This window comes from Typopeltis vanoorti, chromosome 5, assembly GCF_054136105.1.
Source record: "Typopeltis vanoorti isolate ZY-2024b chromosome 5, IOZ_Tvanoo_1.0, whole genome shotgun sequence".
Lineage (NCBI taxonomy): Eukaryota > Metazoa > Arthropoda > Arachnida > Uropygi > Thelyphonidae > Typopeltis > Typopeltis vanoorti.
Window position 1 is genome coordinate 44992241 of NC_143553.1, and position 21672 is coordinate 45013912.

The 21672-nt window shown below is 36.3% G+C and overlaps 1 protein-coding gene across 2 annotated transcripts in view; it reads right to left on the bottom strand.

Annotated features, from left to right (window-relative positions):
• Vps24 (vacuolar protein sorting 24) overlaps positions 1–21672 on the bottom strand; it is a 110376-nt gene that overhangs the window by 44034 nt on the left and 44670 nt on the right. For both annotated transcript variants that reach the window (XM_090392393.1, XM_090392395.1), the window contains exon 2: positions 7871–7931. In XM_090392393.1, coding sequence (XP_090248519.1) covers positions 7871–7931 — 61 coding nt within the window. The remainder of the gene's footprint in view (positions 1–7870; positions 7932–21672) is intronic.

Genomic DNA, 21672 nt, shown 5'->3' on the forward strand with positions numbered 1-21672 from the left:
TGTTATTACATGATAAACTCCACGAAGTTCACAGACTCATCTAGGGAGGCTCTAAACATTATGCTAAGCAACTATCCAATATTCATACTGCATCTATCATACTTTGTTTTGAACTCATTCATAGTCATGGCACCCACAATAGACTCTGGCAACCTATTCCACTTATTTACCACTCTCCAAGCAAATCTAGTACTCACACCAATGCCAACCACGCTCTTGCTCAATTTCCAAGGAAATTGAGCAATCTGTTCTCCCACTATCCAATCTGTTCTGAAAACTTCCTCTGTATTAATTCTGTTAAAACCTTTCAGTAATTTGTATGCAAGACATACAAATTATTGAAAGGTTATATAATCATATCATCCCCTTCTGCCTATCAACCAATTTCTATAACCCACAAATCTTTAACCTATCTTCATAAGGTGCATTCGATAGACATGCCACCATCTTGGTCACTTGCTCTGGATCATCTCCAAGAAACCTATATAAGGAGGTATAATAACCTGCTTATCTCTACTCATCAGAGTATTCTTCAGTAACCAAATAATTCGATGAATTGTTTCAGTCACTTCTGCAATATGTCCTCTAAACTTCAACTCCCTATCTACTAAAACCCACAAATCTATGTAAACTGACATCCGTTCTTTTGTGCCTATACTGCCAGTCTATTTAAATAATCCTGAAAAATTTCAACATGTTTATTGACTATTGTGCTATCCAATTTTGTATTATTGGCAAATAAAATTTCCTCTTATATCATTTTCTGTATCATTAATGTACAAATTAAATAGTAGTGGACCAAGTACCGAGTCATGTGGCATGCAATTAGTCACAGACCTACTGTACTCTACTCCTGAGTAAACTACTGCCTGGCATCTTTCCATCAATGATTTCAACTTCATACCCATCCCATTTTGCTACAATTTATTTATCAGAATTCAATGCAATATCTGTCACAAAAATTATTAGTATCACACATGGATCAAAGTTATGTGTTTGGTATAAAGAACAGAGTTTCTGACCAAAAGAGAAACCTATTTTTCAAGATGCTTCATACCTCCAATAAGCAGAATAGGAGTATCAAGCAATGGAATTCATCTATTTTCATACTTAGGTATTCATAAAACATCCATGCCCATGATGGGATTCAAACCCACAGCCTGATGTGGGTTTGAATTTGATGGGATTCAAACCCACTATTTACCAAATTTACATACATTTGATTTGAACTTTGTTTCCTATTCTAGCATTTAAATTCCCTGCTAGTAATAAGTGGTCTATGTTTATCAGTTCTATTTATAATTCTTTATAAAGCATATTTCCTTTTTCTCTCTCTTTAGATGAAAAGCACCAATTACTGTTGTGTGGTCTCAAAATGATTGGGTTAATTTCTAATATTTTTTTCATTCCAATAGTCATACAATATTTTTCTTTATTATTTCTTGTGTATATTAATCCTAATACCTGTCTATGCTACCTCCTCCTTTTTACACAAGCATATCTTCATTTGTTTCTTTGGCTTCTTCTTCTTTTTTTTTTTTTTTCTTTAAATCTATTATGCATATATTTATATTGGCTTGGTTTAGTTGTTCATCCAGCTTATTTTTTTGCATGTGTGTGTGTGCAACACTTCTATATTCCATATTGCAATTTTTATTATAAATTTCATTTTCCAATTTTGCATATCTTTTCCTGAATTAAGGTAATTGTCTTGATAATTTGTACAGCTTTTCTTGAACTGAAACAAGAGCAGCAACTTGTTCCCAATAAAAACTACTAGCCTTCATTGAGTAAGTCCAGTGTTATGTTGTTACCTATATCATCTGCTGACGATAGCAGTTGAATTGCAGCCAAAAAGAATAGGAGATAGGTGGGAAGGGTGGTTGTTCATTTAAGGCAGTCTGGGGTGAGATCAAAGCCAATAAGACAAAATATATGGCTGGTTGCTGATATAGGCAGGAGGTTCCAAAGATGGTCTGGGAGACATGTATCAGCAAATTAATACAATGAGCACAGGCTGAGTGATTATTATGGGAGAATTTCAACTATGGAGATATACATTGGAAGGAAGGAAATGGAATGCATACACCTAATGAGAGATAAATTATTTGAGGCAGAATGTGATGGAGGAGACCAAGTGCAAGAGCTATTCATAACCAAAGTGGCTACATTGCCTCTGAATGGGGAAAGTGACCATATGGTCTGGTCTTGACTTGGGAGATCACAAAAAATTAGGAATATTCTGTAAGAAATGTTATATTTGGAACTACAAGGCATGTGATTATGACAAGCTTAGGAGGAAGCTTGAAGCTGTACCATGGCATAAAACCTTGTAGGAGAAAGATGTTAATAGAGAATGGGGGAGAGAGTTAAGGGGCATCTAGAAGAAGCAATATTAGATTGTAAGGAGAGTTAATCAGGTAGGAGTTAGATGAATGAGTAAGGTCATTAAGCATGAGCTTCAAAAAAAAAAAAAAAAAAAAAAAAAAAAAAAAAAAAAAAAAAAAAAAAGCTGTGAAGAGTATATAAGGAGAAAGGTGACCAGCAAACTCATGAACAGTACAGGGGGTCAAGCAAGAAAGATAACCAGTATGGTAAGGAAGGCAAAATTAGATTAAGAGAAGATTACGAGTAGGCCAAAGGAAATCCCAAAGAGTTCTTTCATTATGTGGCAAGTAAGAGGAAGAATGGCTATGGAAGACTAACCTTAATGACTGCTGATAGTCACAAGGCGACAGAAGCAGATAAAATAGCTGAGTTACTGAGTGACCACTTTGCAATGGTGTATCATCCAAGTGAGGTTAATGCTGTGAGATATGTGACAAACGTATGTGGGAACAGAAGTGGATGAACTGGAGGTGCTTAGGATACTGCAGAATCTCAATGTAAATAAGCTGTGGGATTAGACAGGATATCAGCTCATGTTATGCAGGAATGTGTAAGAGAACTGGTAATGTTCCCTTGGAACTAGGCTCTTTAATTTAAGTCTCAGTTCTGGTAGAGTTCCAAGGAAATGGAAAGAAAACAAAATAATTCCCTTGCATAAGAGAGGTTCTAGACAAGGGGTGGGCAACCCTTGGCACGCATGCCAACGACTTTTTTCCGGCATACAATCCAGGGCTCATCTTAAAAAAATAATTAAATAAATACATATCCGACATCTTTGCTGAGTTGTATATTTTTAACTTAATAGAATAAAATTTTATTAAGTACAGCAATACCAAATAAAAATGCAATAAAGAAACAAACACTATCAACTGTTTTAGTAATAATAAGTAATAAGAAAATTAAATAAGCATCCTATTCCAAATCTATCCATCCAGCCATCTATCCCTGCAATATACTGACATATAAGTTTTGTCCCATTCAGTTGGTGCATCGTTCGCCAGGCAGCCAGACTCCTTTACCATCATTATATATATATATATATATATATATATATATATATATATATATATATATATATATATATATTTTGTGTGTGTGTTTCATAAAGAATTTATCAGCTTTCTAAAGTGTGTGTGTGTGTGTGTGTGTGTGTGTGTGTGTGTGTGTGTGTGTGTGTGTGTGTATATATATATATATGGATTTGGATTTAATTAAATCGTAATTCATTAAAATGTGGATTGGAAGTATTTATTGTCAATTTAATGCCAAAACCACCAGCAAAGGAACAAAGACATTCAAATGAAGAGGATATTAGAGAATTTAAACAATACTGGACTGAAACATTTGGTATGATTAAATAATAAAGCATTATGCATTTTATGTTTCAAATCAGTTGTTTGTAGGATTTCTTCTGTAAAAAGACATTTTGAACCTGTTCGTAAGAACTTGAGCAAGAACAAAGAGAATTAATTTGTCGTTGATTGAGCATGACAAAAAAAAAAAAAAAGTTTGATAATTTCATGAAATTTATTTCAGGTAGGCCTAGTTCCAATTTAGTTGTAGCTAGTTCTGAGGTTTCAAAAGTTATTGCTCTACATGGAAAAACCACTCAGTGATTGGAAGTATATTAAAGCATGGCTAGAATGTACTCCTTTCCTTTTGGCCAATCTTTCAGAAAAGGTAAAAATTATTCTGCACATTAAAGATTTGTCTGTGAGTAGAAAAGCAGTTAAGGATAGGATAATTAAGCTGGAAAGGAATAGAGTAGAACAATTAAATGATTTGACTTCATGTAAGTTATTTTCTATTTATAAGTTATTTGTGTTGATGAGAGCACAGACATTACATAATCAGCTAGGCTAGCAATATTTGCTTCATTTTGTAGGGTTGAAGAAGTATGCGAAGAGATGATTAACCTTGTAACACTACTAAGCATACCACTGGGGTTGAAATATGTAAAGCAGTTATGAACGAATTATCTATTCGACAAATTGATATTTCAAAAGTGGTATTCGTCACAACAGATTGTGAACCCAGCATGATTGGTATGAAAGCAGTTGTAAATCTGTTTGCAAAACATATTGGTCATTCACTGATAAGTTTTCATTGCATAATACATGAGAAGACTTTATGTGCAAAAGCTGCCTAAAGGAACTTCAAGAAGTGATGTAAACAGTAACCAAGGTTGTTAATTACATTTCTGCACGTGCTTTGAATAAAAGACAATTTCAGAATCTATCAAATGAGGTGGATTCGGTGTACAAAAGACTAATAATGTATAACAATGTTCGTTGGCTTAATCAAGGTCCTGTTCTGAAACGATTTGTTGAATGCCTGGATGAGATAAATCTCTTTTTGACTAATCAACAAATGTCTTATAAAGAAATGTATGACATCATGTAGGCTTGTAAACTGATGTTTTTTGTAGATTTTTGTGAACATTTAAATGACCTGAATCTTAAACTATAGGACTCTGGTAAGTCTCTTGATGTTATGTTTGATGACATAAAGGCATTTGAAATGAAACTAGCAGTTTTATAAGAGGGATGTAGATAGCAAGAGATTTAGATATTTTCCAAACCTAAAGAAATACATCAATGATCTCCAAAAGGATGAGAAAACAGACTGCCAATGTCTTCAAAAGCTCTTTTTAAACACCAGTGTGTCAACTGTTGAGCAGTTCTCTCTAAGATTTGTTAAGTTCAGAGAATTAGAAGATTGCAAAATCCATTAAGTTTCCAGACACTATAAAACAGACTGAATTAAACTTGCAGGTGTTTTTGTGGATAAATATGGATGATTTTGAAATGCAGTTGATTGATTTTCAAAGTATCTCAATTTGGAGGCAGGAATTTGTTGACCTCAGAGGTAAATTAGAAAATATTGAAAAGAAGCGATTAGAGACAGGGATAACAGAAGTGAGGAAAATGAGGTACTAAGGACTTGGAATACTATTCCAGAAACTTTAGTATGTTTAAACATCTTTGCAAAAGCATTACTATTCATTTTGCATCTACATATTCTTGTGAATCATTGTTCTCAGTGATGAACTTTGTTAATTCTCGTAATAGGAGTAGCCTTACAGATGAAACTAGTAACGTATGCATATCTCTAAAGGTTGCAAAATATAAACCTAATATAAATTATCTATCATCAGTGATGCAGCAGCAGAAGTCTCACTGATGCTAAATAAATAAAATATCCACTATTTTTCTTTCTCTAGTTTTGATTTGATGTTTTCTGCTAAAAATTAACTTCTGTTTAATATATCATGTAGGTAAAATATCATTTTATTTTATCTGTAATTTTTATGTATTATTTGTAAGGGATTAAGAATTAACAAAGGAATATCTTTTATTTTCTATTTTTTTTATTTAATTTAATTTTCTTTTATTGTGTTTTAGTCAAGTAAAATAATCATGAGATTGTACACTGTAATATATTGGAAAAAACTTGAAAAAAACTTGTCTGATTGATCTTTATGAAAAAACAAAACAAAAAAATTCAGAATTATTGTTTACTGTTTTGCTGATGTTAAAAATTGAGTCTTTAAATTGTGTGACTGTATATGGCAGCTAAAATTACACTTAAAGGAAAATAAAAAAATACCCATGATATCAACAGGGTAGAAGGACTTGTAAGTAAAAACTCCATCACTATTTATATTCATTCAATCTTGCATGACTTACAGTAATCACTCGTACAATATTCTTTGATTTTACTGCTCTAGCGTGATTTGTGATTATTTGAAAAGGTTCTCCCAATACCGAAAAGACACCAAATAATAATGTTCTGCAAAATTTCGGTTAGCACATGAGAAAAATTTGCATCAAAGATTTGGTGATTTCGACATGCACGTTTAAAAAGGTTGCCCAACCCTGTTCTAGACCAATTATAGACCAATCAGTATCTCAGGAATGATAGTAAAAGTACTGGAAAAATTGGTCAAAATTAGAATGCAAGAATGGGATGGATAAGAATATGATATTCTGTTATACAAATTAGAACAAATGGGGATGGATGTGACACTTATATGGATAAGGGGATGGCTGCTGACAGATACAAAAAGTGGTATGTGGAGAAGTGGAGTCCAGACAAAAGCAGGTGACTAGTGGTGTGCTGCAAGGTTCAGTGCTAGGAGCACTACTGTTTAATCTGTACATAAACAATATCAGAAATAACCTGAATAGAAATATCCAGTTATTTGCTAATGAAGCAAAATTAGATAGCATAATGATGAATCAAGGCAATGGAGAGCTTACAGGATGATTCAAACATACTGGCAAAAGATAATGGGCATCAGTTTAATGTGGAGAAATGTCAAGTTATTCATTTTGGGATAAACTGATACAAGCTCTGTACCACACTGATAGAACTGTACTCCAGGAAATAGATGACGTATAAGCTTTAGGGGTGGTGGCAGATAGAGAGTTGAAGTTTATAGAACATATTGCTAAGGTAGTAGCTCATAAGATCACTCAGCTATTGAAGAATATACTAACAAGTAGAGATTATGAAGTTATTTCTCTTTATAAGGTCTTGACACATCCACATCTGGATTACAGTACTTACGTCTGGTCTCTTGAGGATGAGTAAGTGGTGGTGACCACGCCAAAATGGTAATTTTATCCTAATATGGAACATTCCATATTAAGATAGATTGAGGGTGTGTGAACTGCAGAAATTGAAAAGGTAGGTGAAAAGAGGGGAGTATAATAGAAACATTTCAGGGAAAATGTTTCAGCACTTGGTTAGAGGGGCAGAACAAGAGGTCATCCTTGGATGTTGAGTAAAAGTGTGATTATTAGGGGTGTGATGACTTTTTCCTTGGAGAGTTGTGAATGATTGGAATGGATTGCCAGAATCAGTTGTTAGCACTTTGTCTGTTAATGGGTTCAAGGAAGGATATGATAGATTGTGTGGATAGTTTGGGACTCCCTTGATGAATCTTCAGCCTCCATGGAGGTGCCCATACAATAACAATAATAATATCCTCTGAACAGTCATTTCTTCTGTTACTGATACTGGGACTAGGGTTATACCATCCATACATAATGACCAGAGCCTTGTTTGTACTTTCAGAATAGAGTAGACAAAAAAAAAGAGAGGTTGATATTTGAGCAGAAGCTTTATTCTGCAGGTGACCATCCCTTCACACATGTCCCTAGTGTAGTGAATGATAACTGAATCAGATTATTTTCATACATCTAGAAATGGCCAACTTGGAATTTCCATGGGAGCTGGATAAATAATAGTTCATTTTATATATAAGTATACAAGTTTTGTACTTTTTTTTTTAACATACAAACTTAATGCTATATTATATTAATATTTGTAATATATGATTAGAGAAATCTCATGAAACATCATATAACGACATGAAAAAAAAAAAAACGATATGAAACAATTAGTAAAATTATATAGAACCAAATTAGTTTTCAAAATAAAAAAGTAAGAATACTAATGAAAAATATTCGCTCACATCTGATTTGTCTATCAAGTTGAAACTGCTCTTTACGTAACTTTGAAGTCCATTCTCTTACCTGTGAAAGAAAAAATTTTTATAAACCTGAAGAAATACAAATAAAAGCAAACATAGGTATTCTATAGGACTATAATGCTACTATAGGGCTATCAAGTACTACTCGTAAAGCGATACTTGGAAAATGCCAACTGGGAAGATATCTCAACTAGATCCTATGTATATTTTACATCACCCAGTAAAAAACACCACTGCACTGCTTAGTGGAGGCTCAAAGCAGTCTGGTTTTCAGAGCAAGGGTGACACCCTTCAAGGACATGCTACACAGATGGTAGGGATCAGACCCTCCTCCAGCAATAACAGTTCTACAGGCCAACCACTAGATAATACATAAGACCAAACCTTATAGAACATATTAGGAGGGCTCCCAATCATAAGAAGTCCAACTATGATGGTATGCAGGGGACACTGTTGAGGTGACATGCGGACAGAAAGACTGGGTGTGTGTGTGTGTGAGGGGCAATATATCTGCTAATCTTTTCCTTTCAACTGCATGTGACTACCTTTATTTAACTTTCTTCTTCAATGAAGGTCAGCTTAATGAAATACAGTTGTAATGCAGATCAGAAAACATCACCTACAAAAAGCAATTCAAAAAAAAAAAAAAAATCCAACCAAAATATATATCACACAAATGTTAATAATTTTACCAAAAAAAAAAAAAAAAAAGGGTTTTCATATCTAATTTCCCAATATTTGCAGCCTCAGCAGCAATTTAAATGATGTGCATTAATTCCAGTTACTCAAATCAGTCTTGTTATTCCTAACATAACCTCAGCTGGTAGTTGGGATTACAAGCTGAGGTTCAAGGTGTAGTTGAAGCCTTCTCAGCTGCCCAAACTACACCTTGCACAATGCCTTCTATCACAAGGTGGCACTCTGGCATTCATAGGAACTAACATCCCATGTCAAAGAATGTTATATCCTTGAATTTCCTGTGTCTGATCTGCTTGTTCAAAAATTCTTTACAAAACCATGCTGCATTCATCTGATAACTATTACTTTCCAAATTATGATAACCACTCTGTCTTTTTGAAATATTTAAAGCTCAATTTTCTGTAGTGATTTCAAATACTGAAACAGTGAGATCATCATCCTTTAGGATTTCAATGTCCACAACTCAAAATGGCTTCTCTTTTCCTGTTTTACTGATCATTACTAATGGCAAATACCTTAATCTCTACCTACCAGAATACTAGATAACCTCACCATCCTGCCACAACAGCCCTAACCTCTTTTTCACAAGCTCTCCTTCCAAACACACTACGGATGACCAAGACAGAGCCTGACCAAGTCTCCTTGCCACATCATGGCCTATTATTTGTTATTCAGTCTGAGCCTGTGTTTGATACAGTTCTCCTTCTTGATAACTCAGACCAAAATCATCCAAGTTTCCTTCACTACAGAAAAGTCTTCACCAAGCCATTCTTAACACAGTTGCAATACATGTCAAATGGAATCATCTTTGGCTGCAACTCATCAGTTATCATTAACAGTACTCCTCCTCCCCATTCTATCTTTTCTATCCTCCTTGAAAATATTGTACCCATCACATTCAATTCCAGTGACCACATCTTCTGCTGACAGCCAAGTTTCACTAATGTCTACAACTTTTGGTGAGATTGCACTGACTAATGCCAAAAATTCTTCCCACTTATTTCGAATGCTTCTTGCATTAGTATACAAAAATTGCAGATTCCCTTTAGTTCTTATACCAGCTCTAAAACCGATATACATGTCACTAATTTCAGTAGTCCCATGCCGATTTTTATCCACTCTATTCTGCAATTCCACGAATAAGGATCAACAAATATACAATCACTGCTTAAGTTTCTCCCTCTTACACTCAACCTTTTCAATTTTAGTTTCCCTGCCCAATTACTTCAACTTGTTCAGAAAACAGTAACTTCTTCAATCGCTTATGACCTTCCATGTTCAGATGCAACCCATCTCTTGCATACAGCTGTCTTTTGCCTTCAAACACACTCCAGACATCAACTAATTCCAGACCTCTTTTTTTGCACATTCTTGCAATCATATTATTCATTATCATCGCTCATCTACTTACTCATAATTGTCAAAACAAGGCAGCACACAATCCTCCCATTGACACTTTTCTTCTTCACGATATCTAACAATGTTCTTAAATCTTTTGCTACCCGATTTATACTACCATTCAGGTCATTTGTCTCCCACCATAACTATAATCTTTTCTGCATCATGCCCTCTCTTTATTGTTAAAGCCACTCTCTCTATTGTTCCACCAGCCAAGCACTCCTCAGGCATACTGCTCTCCATGCCCTTAATCATAGAATATATTTTACCACTCATAACTTCATTCAGGTCCAAACAAGCGTCACTCACGGCCTCATTTTCTATGCAATTCAGCATGACTCCCCCAGTTTCATTACTCAATGCTCTTTTACTTACTCCCTCACTCTCACGACATCTTGTTTCTTCTAGACCTCTTGTGCTTTCATTCTGTTGACTCCAAATCACTCCCATGCTATTTACTACTTCATCAATTACCAAAGACTCTCCCATACTTAATCCTGTTCTAGTTACTTCAGCTCAAGTAATCTTCATAGTCCTAATTTCTCTATTCACATTAAACTCAGTTTTAATTTCCAGAACCGCCTTACTGAGCACTTCCAATTCCTCTTGCAGAAGATGGTCACTTTTCATTTTCACGAACTCCTGCTGAAGTTATTCCGCTATGGTCTCAATCTCTGCTTCCATTCCTAATCGCTTCAGCCTATCCCAACACTTCTCACATATGTCGACGTTTTCATTCTTCTCATTTAGCCAAACAGTCCCCAGATCCTTCAGTGCATATATATAGCAGTTTCTGCAATGCATCCATTGCAAAAAATCCAACGCAGAGCCAGACTTTCGTATAGAAGTCCTCCAAGCCGCTGACGTACGTCTCTTGTTGGATGCCATTTTTAGACACTGAAGTAGTGAAACAAACATTCCCAACACTTCTCACATATGTCAACGTTTTCATTCTTCTCATTTAGCCAAACAGTCCCCAGATCCTTCAGTGCATATATATAGCAGTTTCTGCAATGCATCCATTGCAAAAAATCCAACGCAGAGCCAGACTTTCATATAGAAGTCCTCCAAGCCGCTGACGTACGTCTCTTGTTGGATGCCATCTTTAGACACTGAAGTAGTGAAACAAATAGCAGTGAAAACACAATATATACAACAGAATTTAAAACAATAACACCACTGAAGGACACTTGTATCCAACCGAAGCACAACTGCAGCACAATTTGAGACAAAAAGCCACACTATACTTTAATTTAAAAACACGTTTTCTAGCATAACTCAACATGGCCACCATGTTCGCTAGGATGAGATTAAAGAGGTGGCTGAAACTCATTGGCATAGATATAAGTTCAAGATAGGGCTGAATGAAGGACTTTGAGGGAGGCCTTCATCCAGCAGTGGACAGAAAATGAACATTTTTCTGATTAGGGAGTGTAGTAGATTAAAAAAAAAAAAAACAGTATAAGGAGAATGAAATGGATCAGAAGGTTGGAAAAATAAAGCACTCCGTGGTCAATATTTGAAGGATACTGAAGGGAAAGTTAACAGTCATTAACTTGGCAATGGCTTCAACAAGGCAACATCAAGAAAGAGACAGAAGATCTAATACTTGCTGCTCAAGAGCAAGTACTACAAATGAATGCAATCAAGGCAAAGATTGAAAAGATATATAATGATAGCAATTGCTGACTTGGTGGAGATAACCAGTGGGCCATCTAATTAGTTCATACAGACTATAAACAAAAGCACGATTAATTGAAAAAGCTGGATAGGAAATAGTTTCCTATCCAGCTTGTTATTCTTTGCCTGTGAACTCTTAACTGAATATAGAAATGATGATAAAATAAAACATAAAATCATTCCATACCGGAGGAGCTGAGATTAACATCTCTAATTTTGATACTACTTTCCTTCATAATTTGATCCATATAGATAAACAGCAGTGGAGAAGATAATGTGCATCCATCTCACAACTGATTTTACATCAAACCATCATCCCATATCTTGCTCAATTCAATGCTGACTTACAATTTAAATATAAACTGCATATGGCTCAGTACAATGTCACATTTACACCATATAGTTGTATTTTGAACAGCTTTTCTCTTGGAATCTTGTCATGTGCTTTTCCAGATCTACAAAATTTACAGATCCTTGTTATATTTTCTGATTAGGGAGTGTAGTAGATTAAAAAAAAAAAAACAGTATAAGGAGAATGAAATGGATCAGAAGGTTGGAAAAATAAAGCACGATAAAGAAAGAAAAATAAAATAAAATAAAGCAAAATAAATATCCGGAATAAGGGAGAGGAATTGGTGGTGCAGATAGCATCAGCCTGGCCAAAAATTATTGCGATCACTGAGACGTGGTTGACAGAAGGGGATATAACAACAGGAATAGAAGTTGCTGGGTATAGCATTTTTCGTCAGGATAGGAGGGGAAAGCGTGGTGGTGGGGTACTGCTTATGATAAGTGATGACCTATGTCCTCTAAGAGTGGAGAATTTGGAAGGAAGTGAGACAAATGATTTTAAGAGCGTATCGCAAATGATATTATGCGCAGGTTATGCGGACGGTGTGGTGTGGAATTTGTGGACGTGTGGAATGAGTTTGATGGGCGAAAGGACTTATACAAGATGGATGGACTGCATCTGAATGGACTTGGTGTGCGGAGACTGGAAAAAGTGTTGCTGAATGAAGTGAAAATGGATGTGCAGAACCAGGGAAACTAGAACTACCAAGGAGGGGGGGAAGTGGATATCCAGACATCAGTGAGACAGTTGAGTGTAAAAATGTATATAATGTACCTGAGCCAGCAATAAGGACAAAAAATGGGAATGGGATATTTAGAATAACGCATCAAGATAGGGGTGAGACAAAGGGAACACTGCAATTCATGTATACTAATGCCAGGAGTATTAGGAACAAGAAGGAAGAATTTTTGGCCTTGATTGGCTCTTCCTGGCCACAGGTTATTGGCATTAGTGAAACATGGCTGACGGAAGATGATATAGTTAGTGGGATAGAATGTATAGGTTATAGCATGTTTAGGAGGGACAGAGAGAATAAAATTGGGGGAGGGGTGTTATTGATGATAGCTGATGAACTGCAGCCAAGGAGAATTGAAGTATTGCAGGACAGTGAAAGGAGAATGGATGAGGCTATTTGGTGTGAGATTGATACTGGCAGAATAAAATATACAGTTGGGTGCTGCTATAGACCAGGTGATGGAATAGATGGTGGAGATGGTATGCATAAACAAATTGATGAAATGAGTGGAAGGAGGGTAATTATTATGGGGGATTTCAACTATGGTAACATTGATTGGAAGGAGGAGAGGACACATGTGAGGAAGGAAATGGATTTTATTCAATTATTAAGGGATAACTATCTGAAACAGCATGTAATTGAAAATACTAGGGTCTGGCTTAGTCCCGAAGGCGTGGAAAGAGGGGAAAATAGTTCCACTGCATAAAGGAGGATCCAAGACTATGGTTGCAAATTACCGACCGATCAGCATATCAGGAGTCGTTGTCAAGGTCTTGGAGAAAGTAGTCAAGGGAAAAATACAGGAATGGATTGATGAAAATGAGATACTGTACAGAGGACAGCATGGCTTTGTGAAGGGTAGATCATGCCTCAGTAACTTGCTCAAGTTTTATAACAGGGTGACGGCTGAACTGGATAAGGGAAATGGGTTTACAGTGATACTGCTGGACCTGGCAAAGGCGTTTGACAGGATACCACATGGAATTCTAATCCGTAAACTACAACATATGGGAATGGATATAGGGTTGGTGAGATGGATAGCTGGGTGGTTGATGGAGAGATATCAAAGAGTAGTTTATTCAGGAGTAGAGTCCAAAAAACGGCCTGTGACTAGTGGTGTGCCACAGGGTTCTGTTCTTGGACCCCTGCTGTTTAATCTGTTCATTAACGATATAGGGAATGGTCTAAGTGGGACAGTTCATTTGTTCGCTGATGATGCAAAGTTGGGTAGGGTGATAGCGAATGCAGAAGATGTCAAAGTCTTGCAAGATGACTTAGATAGATTGGAGTTCTGGACTAAGGAGAATGGATGTCAATTTAATGTGACAAAATGTAAGGTTATGCATTTCGGAGTGAAAAGATTAGCAGCAGTATACCACATTGGTGGAACTGTACTCCAAGAGATTGATGAGGCCAGGGACTTGGGAGTGTTGGTGGATAGGGAGATGAAGTTTAGGGGGCACATTGCGAAAGTAGCTAAATCAGCTCATCAACTCACTTGGTTGTTGAAAAATACCTTGACGAGCAGAGAAAAACAAGTTATTGTACCTCTGTACCGAGCCCTGATAAGACCTCATCTCGACTACTGTGTCCAGATTTGGTCACCTCGGTTCCTTCTTGATGGGGAGGAGGTTGAGAGGATCCAGAGGCGAGTGACTAAGATGATAGCAGGTCTATGGAATGCACCATATGAGAACAGGTTGAAAATTTGTGGGTTGCAGAAACTAGTTGATAGGCGAAAAAGGGGAGATATGATTGAGACATTCAAATTGCTAAAAGGATTCTATAGGATTAATTCAGATGATATTTTTGAGATCAGGACTGGTGGTGGGAGAACTAGGGGACACCCATGGAAGCTGGGCAAGAGCGTGGTTAGCAGGGGTGTTAGAGCTGGGTTCTTTACTTTTAGAGTGGTAAATGAGTGGAATAAGCTGCCAGAGTCTGTTGTGGGTGCTATGATAGTGAGCGAGTTCAAGGCAAGGTATGATAGATACTGTGAGAATGTTGAACAGCTGTGTGAACATGATGTTTAGGGCCTCCCTCGATGAGTCTAAGGACTCCTGGAGTAGCCCGTGGTAATAATAATAATAATAATATTCTAGTGACTTCTCAACTATCTGTGTTAAAGTGAAAATTTTAATCCTGTTTGAATTCATGCCAGCTTGTTCTTCTCCAAGTTTCTATTCCACATTTTTTTCCTAGTCTCTTCTCAAGTATGCTTGTATAAATCACAGAATTTGTTATTTGAACCTCTATTATCTTCAAGCGCCAAATATCTTGCTAATTATGTTTTGCCAAATGTTATTCTTAAAAAAAAAAATGCAGCTGTCATTTATACAAATGGTTACCATCAAGATAAATTTTCCTTTTTTTTTTTTTTTACCTTTTGCACTGGACTAGTAGCTCTGTATTAATGTCACTTAGGACTTGAAACATCTTTGCAAGTAGGAAATACAGTGTATTATTATTTCTTCCAAACAGCTGCCTAAAAAACAATTATTCTACTTTATGTGTTGGTTATCAAAAAGTAACAATTACTATTATTAAAATTTTAATTTTCTAAACTTGTAATGGGCACTTCTGAAAAATTTGTACAACATAAAAATGTCTATAATAATTTTGATCTGTTTTTATCTTTATTGTTCTACATATGCCATCTTATCATTCCAGGATGTGATTGATGTACAATTTTAAAAACACCCAAAATTCATCTTTAGATGTTATCTTGCAGATCTAAATGGGTGCTTTAGAAAAGTGACAGCCACCTGTTATATGAAGTGTAGCTATGTTGTGTGTATCAAATATAAAGGCAAAAGTATGTGTCAAAACTAGTAACTATCTGTTCTCAAACATGAGTGTCACAAATTAAATCAAAATTAAAAAAAAAATTTTAGGTAGCTTTTCAATAGTAATTTTGCTAAGTTTTTATTTCTGGAATAATATAAATAATTTCTGGAATCATTTCCATACATTGGTAAACTCTAAAGCAATGTCTGTTGGATTATAAAATCCAAAATGTCATACCTAGTATTTCCACTGTTTAAAATAAATAAAATAAAAATTTTAACAAACATTTCACAAACACATCAAAAACAATATGGCTTTCCAAGTCACATGCAAAACTCTTCGGCTTTTGAGATAGCAGATCCATTATTTGGATGAAATCCATATGAGATTGCCAACAAGGATGATAACTGAGATTTGGGAAGAAACATGATAGAAACTGATAAGACATTAAAGAGATTTTATAAGATTGTCACAAAGGACAGTGAATAAGCTTAAGGAGAGATATAATGCAATACACGTTTTGCTCAGCTAAGTTATTTTTTATTAGATATTAACAAAATTGTTAAATATATTTGATATATTTTTTTTTTATTTTGACTGTAATTAATTCATGCTGTTTTAGTCATCTACCGTTAAGTCGTATTTCTTTCAGAATCAATTTTCATTATGGCACCAATTACACATGAGAAAAATGGCAGCCAAGACATCGATGTTGGCCGATATCAATGTGCATAATTTAGTTCAGTGTAATGTGTGTTTGATGTATTCGTTGCTGAGAGTGAATGGTTTGTAGTATGAGAGCAAGAACGGGGAAAATATTTGTTGGAACTGTTTTGTAAATGAATATAAGAAATGCGAGTGGCAAAAATATGATGTGAATAATAATAAGGATATAAGGCAGGATTGTCAAGGTGTCGTGAAAAATGCAGTAGTGGAAGTAGTGAGTGGTAGTGCATAAAATATGGGTGAGAGTTTGATGGAAGTGGTTGAAACTAATGTGGATGATGAGACGCTAGTGCAGAAAGAAATTGTACACTTATGTGGACTCCACAGGACAAAATGTGAGCTCGAGCAACTGGAGAAACGATTTGCAAGTGGTAAGGAAGGATAAAGCATGAAAGAAAGAATGAATGGGAAAACCATAAAAGTGCAAGAGACTGGGGGAAAAGAGATAATATTGCATGGGGATTCGATGATGAGGTGCACTTAATGAGAAAGTGATGAAAGCATGTTTTCCAGATGCGAAAATAAAGGATGATAGTGATGCTGTAAGTAGGCAGAAGAATGGAGCAAACGAGTTGATTGTATTGGCTAGCACAAATAATTTGAAAGGTGAGAAATATGCAATGAGAGAAGATATGAAAAAGTTGTTAGTGGAAGTGAAAATGAAGAGCAAGAAAGTAAAGACTGTGGGTCTGCTGCCTCGGTATGATAGGACAGAACTGATAAGGACCATGATTGCCAATGAGAAGATTGTGCAGGAGGAATGATGTGCAGTTTATTGACCTATGGAGTAAGTTTGATGGATGAAAGGACTTGCGTAGGCCTGATGGACTGCATCTCAATGGTTTTGAAGTTAAACGTTAAGAGAAAGTGTTGTTTAGTGAGAGTGTGGTAGTGCAAAACCAGGGAAACTAGAAATATAATCATTACTATGCCCATGTGTCCAGCCACCCTGTGATAAATGTGCATGGGTATGGTAATGATTATGCAATCATGAACATACTTTCACAAATCTCCAATTTAAATGGGTTGGTAATAACATTACACAAGGATAACTATGGGTACAAAGGGATGCTGAAATGCATGTACATGAATGTAAAAAGTATCAGGAATAAGGGCGAGGAGTTTTTAACATGGTAAGCTCAACTTCACCAAAAATTATAGGCATCACTGACACCTGGTTGACTTACAGGAATAGAATGCAAAGGATATTGCATTTTCAGGGAGGATAGAAGGGACAGAAGGTGAGGTATTGCTGATGATAGCTGCAGAATTACAACCTACAAAATTATAAGTTAAAGAGGATATTAGGTCTGAGAGAGATGGTTGATTTGAGGCTGTCTGGTGTGAGATAGAAGAAAATTGGACAAAATACGTTGTTGGGTGCTGCTGTAGACCAGGGGGTCCACAGGATACCATGTATCGGCACAATGAGTGTAGGCCAAATAATTATTATGAGTGACTAACTATGGGGACATTGACTGGAAGGAGGAAAGGGGGCATAGCAGAATGGAAGTGGCATTCATACAGTTGCTATGGGATAATTACATGAAACATGTTATAGAGGGGACAAGGGGGTTTGAGGGTGTTGGATCTGATAATAGCATCAGAAGATGTATCTATAACTAAGTTAGACACTCTGCCTCCAATTGGGGAGAGTGACCATGTAGTCTTGTTCTAGGAAGTTACCAAACACATCGAGTTTTATGTCAAGAAGGGGTTTATGTTCAATTATAAGGCTAGTGATTATGAGAGACTTAGGAGTAACCTTGGAACAGTGCCATGGCTTGAAAAGCTAAAAGGAAAGAATGTCAGTAGCACATGGCAAGTGGTCAGATTGCTTGAGGGTAGTAGTATCAGGCTGCATACCTAAGGTCAGGAGGATAAACCAAGTTGGAATTAAGTGGATGAGTAAGGATATAAAGCAAGAGCTGCAAAAAAAGAAAACATTTTGGAGGCAATATAAAGAAAAATGTGATCAGCATACTCATGAGCAGTACAAAGTGCAAGCAAGATAGTGCAGTAAGGAAGGCCAAATCAGACTATGAGAGAGAATTAGCCAAACAGGCCAAAGTAAATCCAAAAGAGTTTTTTTCGTTATGTTGCAAGTAAGAGGAAAAAATGACTATGGTAGAATGACTTTAAAAAATGCTCATGGTAGGAAGGTGATTGAACCAAAAGAAATAGTTGAGTTGCTGAGTGATCATTTTGCAAATTTGTATAATCCAGGTGGTGATTTTACAACTGCTGATGTTACAGAGATGCATATCAACATTGAGGTAGATGAACAGGAGGTGTTCAGCATATTAAAATATATGAATGTGAACACAGCAGTGGGACTGGATGGCATATCAGCCCGCATACTACGTGAATGTGCAAGAAAATTGGCATTTCCTCTGACAAAGTTGTTCAACCGAAATCTCATCTCTGGCAGGGTTCCAAGACAGTGGAAAGAGGGTAAGATAGTATACCACTGCATAAAGGTGGCTCCAAGACAGAGGTAGCAAACTACAGATCAATTAATATACCAGAAGTGGTTGTTAAAGTATTAGAAAACTTGGTGAAAGGTAAAATACAACAGTGGGTGGATAGTGATGCGATACTCTATAGCGGGCAGCATGGCTTTGTAAAGGGTGGGTCCTGTCTTAGTAACTTATTCACGTTTTATAATAAAGTGACAGCAGAATTGGATAAAGGTAATTGCTACACTATAATACTGCTCAACTTTGCCAAGGCATTTGACAGAATACTACATGGAAAACTATTACAAAAAACTGGAGAGGATGGAAATGGATGAGGTTAGTAGCATGGATGGTGGGGGGGGGGGGGATGGCTGACGGACAAACACCAGAGTGTAGTATATGGTGGAGTGGAGTCTACCTCAGGATTTGGTACTAGGGCCACTACTCTTTAATTTGTATATAAATGACATAGGGAAAGATTTAAAAGGGGATATTCAGTTGTTTGCTGATGATGCAAAACTGGGAAGACCAATAGTTGATAAAGGTGATGTAGATATCTTGCAAGATGATTTAAATAATAAATTGGCATTGTGGGCAAAGGATAATGATTATCAATTTAATGTTACAAAATATAAGGTTATGCACTTCAGGCTGAAAAGGCTGCATATGGTGTATCATATTGATAGTATCAGTTTGCAGGAAACTGATGAAGCTAGGGATAATGACTTGGGGATAATAAAGTTCAGAGGCCATATCGCAAAAGTTGGTAAAATAGCTCAACGAATTACTTGGATGTTGAAAAACACCCTAACATGTAAAAATAAGGAAGTTATTATCCCACTTTATAAAGAGGGATAATAACTTCTTGACTACTGTGCACAGATTTAGTCACCTGGGTTTCTTGGGAACCAGGAGGCGATTGAAAAGATTTAGACGAGTGACCAATACGGTGACAGGTGTGTGGAATACTCCCTATGAGGATTCTCGTGGAAAGACTTAGACGTTGGTTATGCATTTTCACTATATAATTTAAGGAAATTACAACGTACTAGGATATACATTAAAATTAAATTTTAATATATTTCTATTTTTCGGCAACGTCACGTTGCCATTTTCAAGAACTCAAGTACAAGACACGTGCACGCAGGCACAACAAACAGTAAGTGAGGAAGAAGTAGGAAGCTCATTATTTCTCCTAAAGTCCTGATGGTGCCCTCTAGCGGGCAATGTTGGGCGAATCTTGGGCTGAAGGGCTTCTGATGTAGGTTTCCCAAATTTGAGGAAGTCTCGTGCAGCCAAATTTGTTGAGGTTTGGATCGTTTCTTAGGGCTGAAGCTGATTCCATGAAAAGCCTTTCATATCTGTATTTGCTATGGTGGATTATCCTGGCTTTCTTCCACCGTATTCTATGGCAGGTATCCAGAGCATGGTCAGCAAGACCCGAGTGGCTGTACTGGTGAAACCAGATGTAGTCCTTGTGTTCTGAAATTCTGATATCCCTATGAGGATAGGTTGAAAATGCATGGGTTGCAAAGTTTAGTTGATAGGTAGAAAAGAGGGGACATGATAGAAACCTTTAAGATATTAAAGTGGTTTTATAAAATTGATGCAAGTGAAATTTTTCAATATATGAAAAATAGAGAACTAGGGGCCATCTGTGGAAGTTGTGTAAGAGTGTGGTTAGTAGGGGTGTATGGACCAGATTTTTTGCATGGAGTGGTGAGTGAGTGGAATGGATTGCCAGAATTAGTTGCAAGTTCCCTAATGGTGAATGGATTCAAAGAGAAGTATGATAGAATTTGTGTGTGTGTGGTTGATTTGCTCCCATGATGAGTCTCCAGACTACATGGAGATTCTTGTATAATAACTATAAAATGCACCTCAACAAGACATACCTAGTAACTTGTTTCTAGTAGGACTCTTACAAAATATTGTAAACCTATAGTACATTAGTGATGTGGGAAATTTATTTTTATATTTATTAATGTTTTATAATTTTTGTATTTTTTTTAATTTTCTTTTTTACATAAGCTGGAAACTCTTTAGCCCTCCAAAAATTGGGGCAGTGGTCTCACACCAGATGATGAAATTCCTCACCCATCTAAAGAAAACCACAAGCACCTATGCCCAGAGAGGAAGTCAAACCTGAAGCCTATTGGTTGGAGTGTTGATATGCTAACAACCTGGCCAATCAAGCCAGCAAGTGACTTATTTGTTTTAATCATTATCTTCTATATACTCACACACTTTAACACTGATGTGAAAATGCAAAATAGGAATCAAAGTCTGGTTCACAAGCATTTTTCCAAAATGTTTTCAACAATTTCAGGTAACTGATTAAAGATGTCCAGTAAATTCACCTAGAAATTTTATGACTTATATATGATTTTATCACTGACTGATATTATATAGTGCCTTGGTGTGGAAAATTACCCCAAACTTCTTGATGAACAGAACTTCTTGATGAAAGTTTATGTCATGAAAGACTGGAAGTGTAGGTCAGTCTAAGAAGAAAAATTTGATCAAGTTTAGATGTTTTGGTGTTATCAAGAGTAATGGGAAGTGACGTGAGATCTAGTATAGAAGTGTTAGACAAATCTGTGATTTGATAGCATTGAAGTTCACACGGTTATCTTCATCCCATTGATGAATACCAAAGATATTAGAATTTAAGGTATTGGCTATGGAGGGATTCTAGTGATTGGGCACCATAAGTTTGTCAAATGAAAAAACGTGGAGTGTACTCTCATCAGCAAAGTTGAGGATAGGATGTGAAATTAGTGAGGGTAGGGCACTGATGTAAAGAACAAGGAGAGAGGGTCCAAGTACAGAGTTATGTGATATTCTGTACTGGTGGGGAAATCTGAGGAGAGGAAAATCCATCTATCATGACATGTAGTGAGCAGTCAGGAAAGAGACTCAACTGCAAAGGGTAGAAGAAGACCAT